At 39.9% G+C, this 12517-nt stretch overlaps 1 protein-coding gene across 3 annotated transcripts in view; it reads right to left on the bottom strand.

Moving 5' to 3' along the window:
- Window positions 1–3691: 3691 nt before the first annotated feature.
- The window catches only part of LOC120523863 (gamma-aminobutyric acid receptor subunit rho-3), an 86774-nt gene continuing 77948 nt past the window's right edge, over window positions 3692–12517 (bottom strand). For 2 of the 3 annotated variants that reach the window (XM_039745525.1, XM_039745526.1), the window contains 3 exons: window positions 11222–11374; window positions 7011–7207; window positions 3692–4018 (listed from right to left, as the gene is read on the bottom strand). In XM_039745525.1, coding sequence (XP_039601459.1) covers window positions 3725–4018; window positions 7011–7207; window positions 11222–11374 — 644 coding nt within the window. In that variant the 3' untranslated portion in view covers window positions 3692–3724. The remainder of the gene's footprint in view (window positions 4019–7010; window positions 7208–11221; window positions 11375–12517) is intronic. The other variant, XM_039745527.1, reaches the window with a different exon arrangement.

Genomic DNA, 12517 nt, shown 5'->3' with positions numbered 1-12517 from the left:
TCTTAGCACACTTTGGGCCCTTTAGTACCAACTGAGCATTGTATAAATGCTTCGGCCTACCTGAGTATTGTTGCTGAAAAACGTCCATCTCTTTATGACAGCAGTGTACCCATCTTCTGATGGCTACTTCCAACAGCATAACGCACCATGTCACAAAGCTCAAATCATCATCTTGAACATGCCAATAGGTTCACTGTACTCAAATGGCCTCCACAGTCACCAGATCTCAATCCAATAGAGCGCCTTTAGGATGTGGTGAAATGGGACATTTGTATCATGAATATGCAGCCAACAAATCTGCAGCAAGTGCATGATACCATCATGTCAATATGGACCAAAATACCTGAGGAATGTTTCCATCAATTTGTTGAATCTATGCCACAAAGAATTACAGTAGTTCTGAAGGCAAAATGGGGCCCAACCCAGTACTAGCAAGGTGTACCTATTACAGTGGCTGGTGAGTGTCTGTACTGTTAAGTCAAAATATTAAACATGGTAGCAAAATGCATAGTTGCAGCCTCACTGGCAAGTTTCTTTGTTGGCTGCATGTCTGAATGTGTTTTTTTATTGATGTTTTTCTTCTACAAGGTAATGATGCATCTAAGTTGGCATGTAACTCCTTGTTTTGCAGAGTACAATGAAATGCCTACTTACTTGTCCACCCAGCATCATGAAGCATATCAGCACTGTCCGGTGCCATGATAAACAAGAAAGTATTAATCTGATTGGTCGCTATAGGATGGCCAAGTTGGTGTAGACATGTGTGGTATCTAGGAGTGTGTCCTGCGAGAGGCTGGTGTCCTATTGATGGTGTGCTCCTGCTTTGCACCCTGCATTACCCACCTCTTACAACCCTGTAGATCAGAGGTGTCCAACTCCAGTCCTGGTGGGCTGCAGTGGCTGCAGGTTGTCATTCTAACCATCTTCTTAATTATTGAGCCATTTTCCTACTGATTAACTTGCTTTGCCTTAGTTTTAATTGACGTGACTCAGACCCCTTAGTTGTTTCTTTTTCCTTAATGAGCAGCCAAACAATAATGAGACACAAAACGAGCCCCCACAGGACCAGCTCACCCTGAAAATAAAGAAAGGTGAAAGTCTCCATCAGGTTGGTTCAACTTACAAGCATTATCATCTAGCTCCAGCGTCACTAAGTCATATGTTTTTGTAATGCGCCAAATTAACATCAATTTGGACCAAAATCTTTAAATTCTTTTCAGATAGTTGTGGTCTCATAATCACGGTGATATTTGCCATCAAATTGTGTGGGGAGCACTTGATTGTAATATCCTGTATCACATTAATGGCATGCAGACTTATCTTGGTTAACTGGAAGAATCCCACCCCACCCTCTATAACTCATTGGGTAGGAGATGATCCATTCTATCTCAAACTATCTATATTACCTTTACTAGAGTAAATTTAAAACTATTTGATATCTTTTGCTCTACATGTCCATTCCTTGGTATTCTTGTGTGTCTGAACCTCTCTTGCTTGTCACACTGTCTCTCAAGTACGTCCTGGTAAAACCTGCTTCTTAGACCTTGTCATTCTGAGGCTCCTTGTTCACCTTCTGTCCACTTTTTTACTTCACATCTTTGAAGGTGATTCTCAATGTACCTTCTACACTCCTCCTTGTGTGTCTCACACTTGCATTTCCACTTTCAATTCTGTCACTAAAGCCAAACTGAATGCATGATCAGCGGCGTGTGTATGCTGACATATGCACTTGCAAACATTTGGAGTCTGCATGCTCCGGGACTCCCATGTATTCATTAAAATTGCACTTTGTCATGGACCCCATTATAAACGATGGCAGGCATGGGCTGGCATTCCAGTTAAGCTGGTTCAGGATTCCTTACCTAACGGCCAGGAGATGGACAGAAACGGATATTATGGCATCCCAGTAGGACTTGATAAATGATCCCTAACTGGCCAGGATGCCAATACAATAGAGGGATGAGGGAGGCAACTTACTTGGGCTATTTACTCCCGTGAAATGCTAGATAGCAGTGTCACTGGGTTATGGTACTTCCATGAATATTCACAGGGCATGCTGAGAGCTGTAGAACCATGAGCTGGCTCTGGTGGGTTCTAGAGGCCACTGCAGTGATTGATGGTCACTACTTCATGCAACTTGCCCCTTATCTGGAAGTGCTTCTAAGGGACACTAGTCCTGGGTAAAGGAAGCAACTCTGCTTCAGCTGTTCCAGTTAAAGTTGAGAGAGGAGCTGGATGACACCCTCCAAGTAGAAGTGGAGAAGAGAAGAGAAGAGAGAAGAGAAAAGCTACAGTATATTGTGGTATCATATTGTCTTTTATATAGACAGAGAGACCTGCTAAATGTAATTTATGCAATAAATGTTTGTTTTTCATTCCAGATTATGTTTGGGCTCTGGGATGCTGTTATGGCCCCTACTGATCACAATATAGAAAAAGTGTAAAAGCAGAGAAGAAAACTGGCTGTTTTTCTGCATTACATTAATTTCACCTGCATCTGCATTGCCAATAACCCAATAATTTCTAGTCGCTGCCACAATACTTTGTTTTATCTTAAAAGAGTAGGCCAATACATTTGAACAATTCATGAAATTCACTGAATTTCACTAATCCGTGTTCTTTCAGGACCAATGCTGGGGATGCAAGAGTAAGCAGGTGACAATTCAGTTTTAGAGTCAGCAGGGGGTGCTGATGATCCTTATTATAAATCATTCGTGTAAGTTGGTTACCACATATTAATGGAGGCTGAGATAAAAAAGGTCATGTTATTTTGATTTTGCATACACATGTGACAGCTTAATTTTAGTTGTTGTTAGACTTTTGCTCTCATTTTCTTCATGAGGTAGAAGTACATAATGAATAATAGAAGTTGTGTCAGATGTTTGAAATATTAAAACATGTGCTTCATTCAACTCAAATGTTTAAAGTCTGAATATCCTTGATTGTAATTCAAATCTGTCACTTCCACCCTCTGATAGAAGTCTATAAAGGGTATGATTACTGGTAAAAGATCAAAAATCAAAAATAACATAATATTCACAATCACTGACCTTGCAATAGTCCAAAAGAATACCCCACATGCTTATGGTTGAAATTTGCTATTTTGAACCTTCTAGGAGTGGTTCATAGAGGGCTAGGACCAGGGGTATGGAATCAAATATCAAAATATTATCATATTTGTCATTAAAGCTTGAAAATGACACTCCACATGCCTGTGTTACCGATCTTCATTTTTTTAAAGTCTTGTCAAAAAGAGTAGCATTAACCACTCGTATCCCACTAGGAGGTGATCCCCTAGGGGCCATTTGATGCGGCATACACAATATGAAGTCCTTCTGATCATTTTTGCTGAAGACAACTAATAGTTTAAGTTAACATAAGGGTGTAGTTTCCCACACAACACATGGCCAAAAAAATAGCCTCAAAATTTGAGATTTCTGGGTTTAGAGGTCCAAAAATAGAGGAAAACTGCTAAAAGTTTGACATCTTGAATAACCAGACATCACGACAAGTCGAACAGTATGGGGGTTTTCTTGAGCTGTTAAGTCAGGAAGTGCAGGAAAAAAATTTAAATGATTTAAAAGTGTTCATAAGTAATTCTTAAGAATACAAAAAGTAATAAACGTATCATCTACTTTTTAACATTTTACTGTATTTGTTTTTTAAACACTGGCAAGTCAATAAATAAGCATTTAGCCAGAAGGAACATTTTATTCTTCTATTTTTATGTATACAAACTCCAGTAGATGACATTAAAAACAAGGTACGCAAATGGAAATAAGAGTCTGGAATAGGAATCAATGATGTGGCTGTTAGTCATGATATAACTGACATTTTGCTTTAATGATCTTTTTCTGCGTAAGCGATGGACTTCAGCTGGCAAATTAATGGAAGAGTTTCTTCTTTCCGTCCCGTCCGTAGTGATGGGCACTTCAGGATACGGTGCCAGGTCGATCTCATCATCATGAAAGCATCCATCAAATGCCATGGCCTGTGTAGTATTAAAATTGACTGGGATCTGAAAGACATTTGGTATGTTAACATCAGTCAATTTTCAACATCTCGGTGGATTTCTTTTAAAAAAAATGGAAAAAAGAAATAATTGTAACATACACTAGTCATTTTTTTTTAATTAATCAAGAAAAAAAATATATAGAAGCCAATCAGCACACATCACTCTGTGTTGTGTACAGCAGAAACCAATGCAGACTTCTGTACGTTGGGGTCCTCGGCATGCTGTGTAGGGGCGAACTGGTGGCTCTGAGGCTAAGGATTTGCGCTGGTAACCCAAAGGTTGCCGGTTCAAATCCCCATCACTGTCAAAGAAAAAAAACAAATCCTACTCTGCTTGGCCCTTGAGCAAGGCCCTTAACTTGCAATTGCTCCATGGGCACTGTACAATGGCTGACCCTGTGCTCTGACCCCAAGGGGTATGCGAAATCTAACAACTTCCTAAGACAAGAAATTGTATAAGGCGAAATAAAGAACAAACAAAATATGGCCTTCTAACTGTCAAGAAGTCACTCTGAATCCCACCACTTCCTTTGTGGCCCTGAGCAATGCAACAATCTCACTGTTGCTCAAAATATAATGACGTACATCCATGTGTCTTGTGCTGCGTCTCTTATATTAGGCCCTGAAGGCTATGAGACAAAGCTTGACATATTATAAATTCACAAGTTCATTTCTCATTCTTTAATGTACCTGCTTTTGTGTATTTATTATGACAACTGATCTTTTTGGGTTCTTAGATAGAACATTAGAACCTTAAAACAATCTAGATGAGAACAGGCCATTCAGCCCAACAAAGCTTGCCAGTCTTTTCTACTTAATTCTTCTAAAAAATCATCAAGTCTTACTGTCTACATGCTACTTGATAGCTTATTCCAAGTGTCTATGGTTCTCTGTGTAAAGAAAAACTTCCTAATATCTGTGCAAAATTTGCCCTTAATAAGTTTCCAACTGTGTCCCCGTGTTCTTAATAAACTCATTTTAAAATAACAGACTTGATCCACTGTACTAATTCCCTTCATAATTTAAAACACTTCAATCATGTCACCTCTTAATCTTCTTTTGCTTAAACTGTAAAGGCTCAGCTCTTTTAATCTTTCTAATAATTCATCCCCTGCAGCCCTGGAATCAGCCTAGTCGCTCTTCTCTGGACCTTTTTCTAGTGCTGGAGACCAAAACCTTCACACAGCACTCAAGATGAGGCCTCACCAGTGTGTTATAAAGCTTGAGAATAATCTCCTTAGACTTGCTCTCTACACATTGCAATATCTATCTATCTATCTATCTATCATCTATCTATCTATCTATCTATCTATCTATCTATCTATCTATCTATCTATCTATCTATCTATCTATCTATCTATCTATCTATCAGATGATGATATTAAGTTCAGAGAAACCTTTCCTATCATATATGTGGCCATTCTTTAAGGGCTGGTTAGTGATGAGCAAACACTGTTAAACTGACCTAACCATAAGTTGGCCAAAAGGTAGAAATGTTCCAAACTTCACAGAACTCGAATGAATTTAAGTTAGCAGGGAAGAAGGGACTGAGCTAGTTTTGAGTGGATTATAATTGTGTGATGGTACTTTAATTGTCCTTGAGGGCAAGGAAGCATTTGCCAGCTATACTGGACCAATGATTTTGGACAAAAATATGACCTGAGTTGTGAGGCAGCAGTGCTAACCACTGTAGCACCATGCCAAAAGCCACAAAAGATTCAGATGAAATAGCCTCAAACTTGACTTGATTGTACGGAATGTTATATGATTTTAGAAATTCAATAAAAGAAACAGTCACAAAGAAAATACGATAAATGATCAAAAACTAGTGAAAAAATGAAAAGAAATACATATAATTGCACTCCTAGAATTCCAATTTTGGGGGCACTGATTGGCTGTGCCACACAGCATTTTTTGATGGTGCCCTTTGGCTGGCATGAATAATTAACCACATGGGACAGTCACATCCATTTTTTTTATTTCCAGGTGTTTTCATTGTAGTGGTACAACAACAATAAAGGCTTTCTAATATCTGTGCAGATTTTTTTCCACATTATTCTTTAATCAAGAGGAAAGAAATTCCTTGTAAATAGCAATAAATCTTTTGTCATTATTTTTATTTCACAGGGTCTCATGTGTTTTATGACTTTGGTAGGGTTTGGGCTCCTTTAAGGTTTATCTTGACTGCCACTCCACCACGTGGCTAACTGTACATGCATTTTATCCACGTCCGCTTCCCTTATATGGAGCTGACACATAGCTGGCAAAATTCAACGACTGATTTGTACTGCTGTCCTTTTCCATACCAGCACTCCTCTGTTTGAGATTCTGAGTACTGATAGAGCTTGTTATGCAAGGGATCAGCAGTTTATAGTTGGGGGCTATTCCTGCACTAAATAGTAAAGCCCTTAACATGCTTAATCAAGCAGTGAAGACATAACATTCAATGATTCTATGCAGAAAAACAAAGTATTTTCATAATATTCACATTATAGTCAGCTAATGTACCCTCAAATGAAAATACTATGATTTTTTGTATATATATATATATACCCAAGGTGCAAATCCACCCAGAGTACCGGTAGAGTAGTGACATCAGATCAGGTAGCGATGTGAAATGTGAGCTGAAGTACACTAACAGTATACATGAGTGAAAGTCCTGTGCATGGCAGCTGCAAGCTGTCTGGTGTCATGCTAGCCTCGCAAAGCATCATGGGGCGCTGGGAAAAAAAAGTTTGTCTAACCAGCCACACAGCAGATTCCCAGGAAAATATTATGCAAGCAAGGTCACTAGCAAACACGGCATATTCACTGCAAAAAACACTTTGGTGAATTTTGCCAATCAACACTAGCCTTGAGTGTTGCAAATAAATAACTAAAAGTATAAACAGTAAGAAAGGGAATAAAAAAACTATTGGCTTCTATGCAATGCAATAAGCAAAATCAGGTAATTCTGGAAAAAGGCATAATATTACATAAAAAGATAAAGACATAACCTTTCCTCTTGTTTTGAGCTTCTTCATTTCTTCTAAAGTTGTTAGATAGTTGACCGCTGCGTATTCAATCACAGAAAGGAAAACAAAAAGGAAACTCGCCCACAGGTAAATGTCCACTGCCTTAACGTAGGAGACTTGAGGCATAGAGGACGACACTCCTGTTATTATGGTAGACATTGTCAGCACGGTCGTTATGCCTGAAAAGGAAAATAAGAAGAGGAATGAATGTGTACAAGTGTATGGATTAAAACAGCACAAGACAACTACAATTCAGAACAGGTAATCCACTCGAGACCAACCAGGAAAGCTTGTGCTGCTATTGGAAGAGTTGTTGGTGAGGCCAGCAGAAGGCTCTTACCCTGTGGTTTGTGTATGGACCCAAATGACCCAGTGCATTAATGGGACACTGTGCTGTAAGAAACTGGCATTAACCTTCAGATGAGATATAAAACTCACTCTCCAGTCATAAAAGATGCTTTGTCATCCTTTGAAAAGAGAAGGGTGTTTCACGATGTCCTGGCTAAATTGGCCATTATAGCCTTATTCATTCCTGCCCCCTAATCACCCCCTGTCCATTGCTGACTAACCATCTTTCACACCCTTTCACCAGCTAATTGCTAATGTGTGGTGAGCGTCCTGGCACAAGAATGGCTGCCGTCACATCACATACTGTCTGTGTAAAGTGCTTTAAAAGTGTTATGTAAGATGTAATTATTTATTAATTATTAATAGCAGTGTGACAATCAGTTCATAGATTTAACAAATGGAATTTTTTTTCTTTGATTTAACAGTAACAAACACAATAAGATATCCTCTCTACAGATGTTTCTGCTTATTTATTTAATTGAAGCTTATTTTCAAAGTGACTTCAAATCACAGTTCAGTTCCTTCTTTATTTTTAATATTGTGGCAAGCAGCTGGTGGCTATGGGGACCATGGGAAAGGAGCATGGAAGCTCAACCCTATAGGGACCAGTGGTCACTGCCAGGGGGTACCCAAATGCCTGGAGAGCCCTAGTCGTCAGCACTTCTGCCACACCCAGACGTGCTGGAGGGAAGAAGGCCAGGGACACCCAGAGTGCTTCCGGGTGCATAGCCAGCACTTCCGCCACACCAGGGAGTGCCAGCAGAAGTTCATCAGGAGGCACTTGGAGCACGTCCGTGTGGATATAAAAGGGGCCGCCTGCCTCCATTCGATGGCTGGAGTCAGGTGGAAGAGGATGGAGCTCGGAGGAGAGGAGTGGAGGCGGTCACGAAGAGAGGCATTGTTGAGAGGCCTGGACTAAGAGTGATAGGTATGGGAGTACTGGGTTGTGTGCACTGTAAATAATGTGCTTTGTCCTTATTCACAACGTTATGGCTTCTTGATGATAACTAAATGTTTTCAAAAACTCATCTGACATCCTAATGTTCTTTTGTTATTTTTATTAATGTTTGGGTGGCACGGTGGCGCAGTGGTAGCACTGCTGCCTTGCAGTAAGGAGACCTGGGTTTGCTTCCCGGGTCCTCCCTGCGTGGAGTTTGCATGTTCTCCCCATTTCTGCATAAGCTGCCTCCCACAGTCCAAAGACAAGCAGGTTAGTTGCATTGACGTTCCTAAATTGTCGCTAGTGTGTGCTTGGTGTGTGTGTGTGCCCTGCGGTGGGCTGGCGCCCTGCCTGGGGTTTGTTTCCTGCCTTGCGCCCTGTGCTGGCTGGGATTGGCTCCAGCAGATCCCCATGACACTGTAGTTAGGATATAGCGAGTTGGATAATGGATGGATTATTAGTGTTTTATAGTTTTTTATGAGTTGGTTGCATGAATGCTGCCATATTCTTCAAAGCAATGGTTGCTATTGATGTGCAATGTTATCAAACTTTATAAAACACAGTTGTGGCCTAAATATTGAGCAAACATAAAATGTAAGACCAGGCATCAGAGATGCCACAATGTCATCTACAACAAACTCTTACAGTGCAGTGGACGGACTTGTTTTGTTACATTTTGGTGTTTGGTCACCAGCACTTCTTGAGCACTCTTTTAACTGCCCCTTTTGTTAGCTCTTCACTTCCTGGTCACAAATGACTTTTTTTTCCTCTTTCTGGACCCTTTTCTCATCATTACAATGGTGGCCACAGCTAACATACGGTGGTAAGACGTGTCTATTAAAGACTGAATGCCTGTTATGCATTATGACGTTGAAAGACCAAAAAAGTCCAGGAGATGAAACGCAAGCCCATTGACACACAAAATCAGTACCAGGAAAACCATCAAACCAACACTCCTGAACTGAGCATTCTGTAAATCAATAATAAGTCTAAAAAGAAAGCTAAAGTCAATAACCTAAGTCCAAAATCATAAATGATCATTTTCACTAAAGCTTTTTGAAAGTTTTGTCCACGGTCTTGGGTGCAAGAATGCATATTCTGCTGGCTTTAAAATCATCACAGTGATGAAGACATACGTTGCGACTTCTAGGGGCATATCATATTGTGGTAACTGTGAGTGAAAGGGGTAACAGCAATGATAAAAAAAAAAATGAAACATCATTAAATTAAAATGTATTCAACTAATGATAAGTCTGAAATATTCAGTGATATTTAAACAACAGTGACATTGAAAAAAATAACTAAGGCCTTGTTCACACGGGCGTTAAGTTTTTGGATAAACGAACTTGCTCTGAACGTCCTAGACGTTTATGTTGCATTTTGTGGTGGCGATCGATTGACTTCTACACCGGCGTTCGTTTGTCTCTGTCTAACGCCAGCCTGCAGCCCAAATTGTAGTTTGTGTGTTAACCTGTGGAGGTGTGTGTCGGGAACTGGATATGAAAGCCCTTGTCGTTTTATTTGAGGTGCCTCCTTTCAATATGGACCATTTTGCTATGTTAGATATTAATCTTCTTGTTTTAAAAATACTCGTAATACGGCGACGTAGGGAGAGAAAAAATTGCCTCCGTTACTGGGTTCATCCTCTGACTGCACAACGTCGGGTTAAAGGAAGCTTTTTTGTGCTTTATGAAGAAATGCGAAAATTTCCGCGCAAGTTTTTTAATTACTGTCGGATGTCGGTTTCCACTTTTGATTGTCTGCTGCAGCTGGTGCAATGCCACATTGCACGCCGATCAACCAATATGCGACTTGGTGTTAGCCCGAAGAGACTACTTGTCACTTTGAGGTAAGGAAACAGTAGTCGAGTGTGCGCTTACACCGGTGTTATGCACTGAAATGCCCCCCTCCCCCTCCGAAGGGTAAAATAAACGCGCAGAAAACGAACTAGAAGCGGTTTCCTTGCGTTTGTTGGGTTTTGAACGCCAAGAAAAAGCTGCATGCAACGTTTTTTTGATGCCGTATAAACGCGCAGCCGGACAAACGCACGTCACCAAAGCCCATGTGAACACTCTCATTGACTCCTACGTAGAAAACACTCGGCGCTTGATCCGCGCTCACCGGACGCTACGAACGCAAAAAAAATGCTCGATTTCAATGCCCGTGTGAACAAGGCCTAAATGTAACCAAATCTAACAATAGTTAAATGTATCTTCTGCCTGCCTGCTTTCCTAGACAACCAAGACATTGAAGGTCTCAGAGTTAGGGATACCATCTTTCTATTTCTTCATTAATAGGCTGTGGTCCATTTTGAGAGGTGCCATAGCGAAGTGACGGAGGCAGTGGACTTTAAACAATAAAGCAGTTCAATCCATGCATAACTCCAAGAACTCCCACTGTATTGACTACATAGTGTCCATAATAGAAAGACGGGTATGAAATGTGAGAATGGACATAAAATTTTTGCTATCATGAGGAGTGTGTGAGTTCAACCTTATAAACCATGGCCACTTAATCCAGTTCAGCATTGGCTCATCCTTGGATGCGACTCCAGTCAATAATGGCGTCTACCCTCACACACACCTATAGTCACACTGGGTTTAGCATGTCAATGAGTTATCTGATAGTTATGAATTATCATGTGAAACGATTAAAGTAGGACACAGTATTCATCATTATTTTGCGAAACGCCCTTTCAGTGAAACTAAAGCAGCATGTCATCGAGGGAAGCGCCCAACACTTTTCTCCACGTCATGTTAAGTGCCGGTTTTACTGCATTGCTTTATTCTTGCAGTGACTCAACCAAATGAAAAATAAAGCTCGGCCCTTTTCAATGCTCAGCCTAGCTGTCATGTTGTGAATCATATCTGAAAAAGTAAATGAAATAAGATGTTGAAAAATGTACCTAGTGACACCCTTGCAGGCACTGCTCTTCGGTCAATCCAGAAAGACACCCAGGACAACATCACCATGAGCATGGTTGGGAAGTAGGTTTGCAGCATGAAGAAGAAAATGTGTCTTCTCAGTATAAAATTAATATACAGCCTGTTGTACCAGCCTGGAATGTAAAAAGAGGAGGAGAAGACTGAGCCTTACACTGTCATTGTCACACGTCAAGTGTGTTTGTTACACAGAATTTTAGAATCTCATTACTTTATATATTTACATGACAATTTAATGTTTCCAGCAAAATGTGACATCAGTCATTTGTGTCACTTCTAATTGTTTGCTCATTCCTTATTTTAAAGTGACAGCTGGCGTCTCCTCAAGTACTTTATTTTTGTTTCATAATTCTTTCAAATATTCACTCCTTTATTTTGTCCTCTTAAAATGAAAATATTTTATTCCCACAATGTTTTCCTCATGCCTTGCTCTTCTGTAGTAGCTCCTCTCTTGACTTTTTCTAGCTCTTTTATAAGACCAAAGCTGCAGTGACTGTTCCAGATGTTTCAAGTTTCATTCCCTCCATGTGATATCCACCTGCAAGCTTCTTTTAACCGGACCATCTGGCTTGCTGGGCAACACATGGGCTCTCAGTTTCTGGACAAATGGAAGGCACAACTCCCTCATTCTCAAAATCCACTTACAAAAGTTTGGGTCCTACATTTCTATTCAAGAAAATTAGAAACCATTTTCTAGTTCAAATTCATTTTACCACATGCAACAAGTACAACAGAAATCTTGTTTTATAGCTCTTAGATGGGTGAGGCCACCAGTAAAGAATCAGATATCAAAATATTATCAAACCTCAAAATAACATAAAAACGACATTCCACATAACTTTATTACTGATTGTCATTTTTTAAAAGTCTTGTGAAAAGGTATAACTTTGACCCCTCATATTCCATTATGGGATGAACCCCTGGGTTCTGTAGATGTGGCATGCACTTCAAGTCTTTCAGATCATTTCTTCTGAAGATACATATTGCTATTTATTATTAAGTGTGTAATTTCATGCACAAAATATGGTTCAAGAATTGTCTAAAATGAGTACGTTTCATGTCTAGAGGGCCAAAAATTGATGGAGAACCCACAGAGTTCAACATCTTTCATAAATAGACATCAGGATAAGTCAAGCAGTATATCACATGAGGGGGTTTTCTCATACATGGGAGTCAGGAGGTGCCAGACTAAAAAAAACTTTAAGATTCTTATGAACACAATAACAAGCAAAATGTGAGGACAGTAGTCTTTAAGTGAA

The sequence above is a fragment of the Polypterus senegalus genome, chromosome 2 (assembly GCF_016835505.1).
Source record: "Polypterus senegalus isolate Bchr_013 chromosome 2, ASM1683550v1, whole genome shotgun sequence".
Classification (NCBI taxonomy): domain Eukaryota; kingdom Metazoa; phylum Chordata; class Cladistia; order Polypteriformes; family Polypteridae; genus Polypterus; species Polypterus senegalus.
The sequence above is the reverse complement of the archived record's forward strand: the minus strand, read 5'-3'. Positions and strand labels throughout refer to the sequence as shown.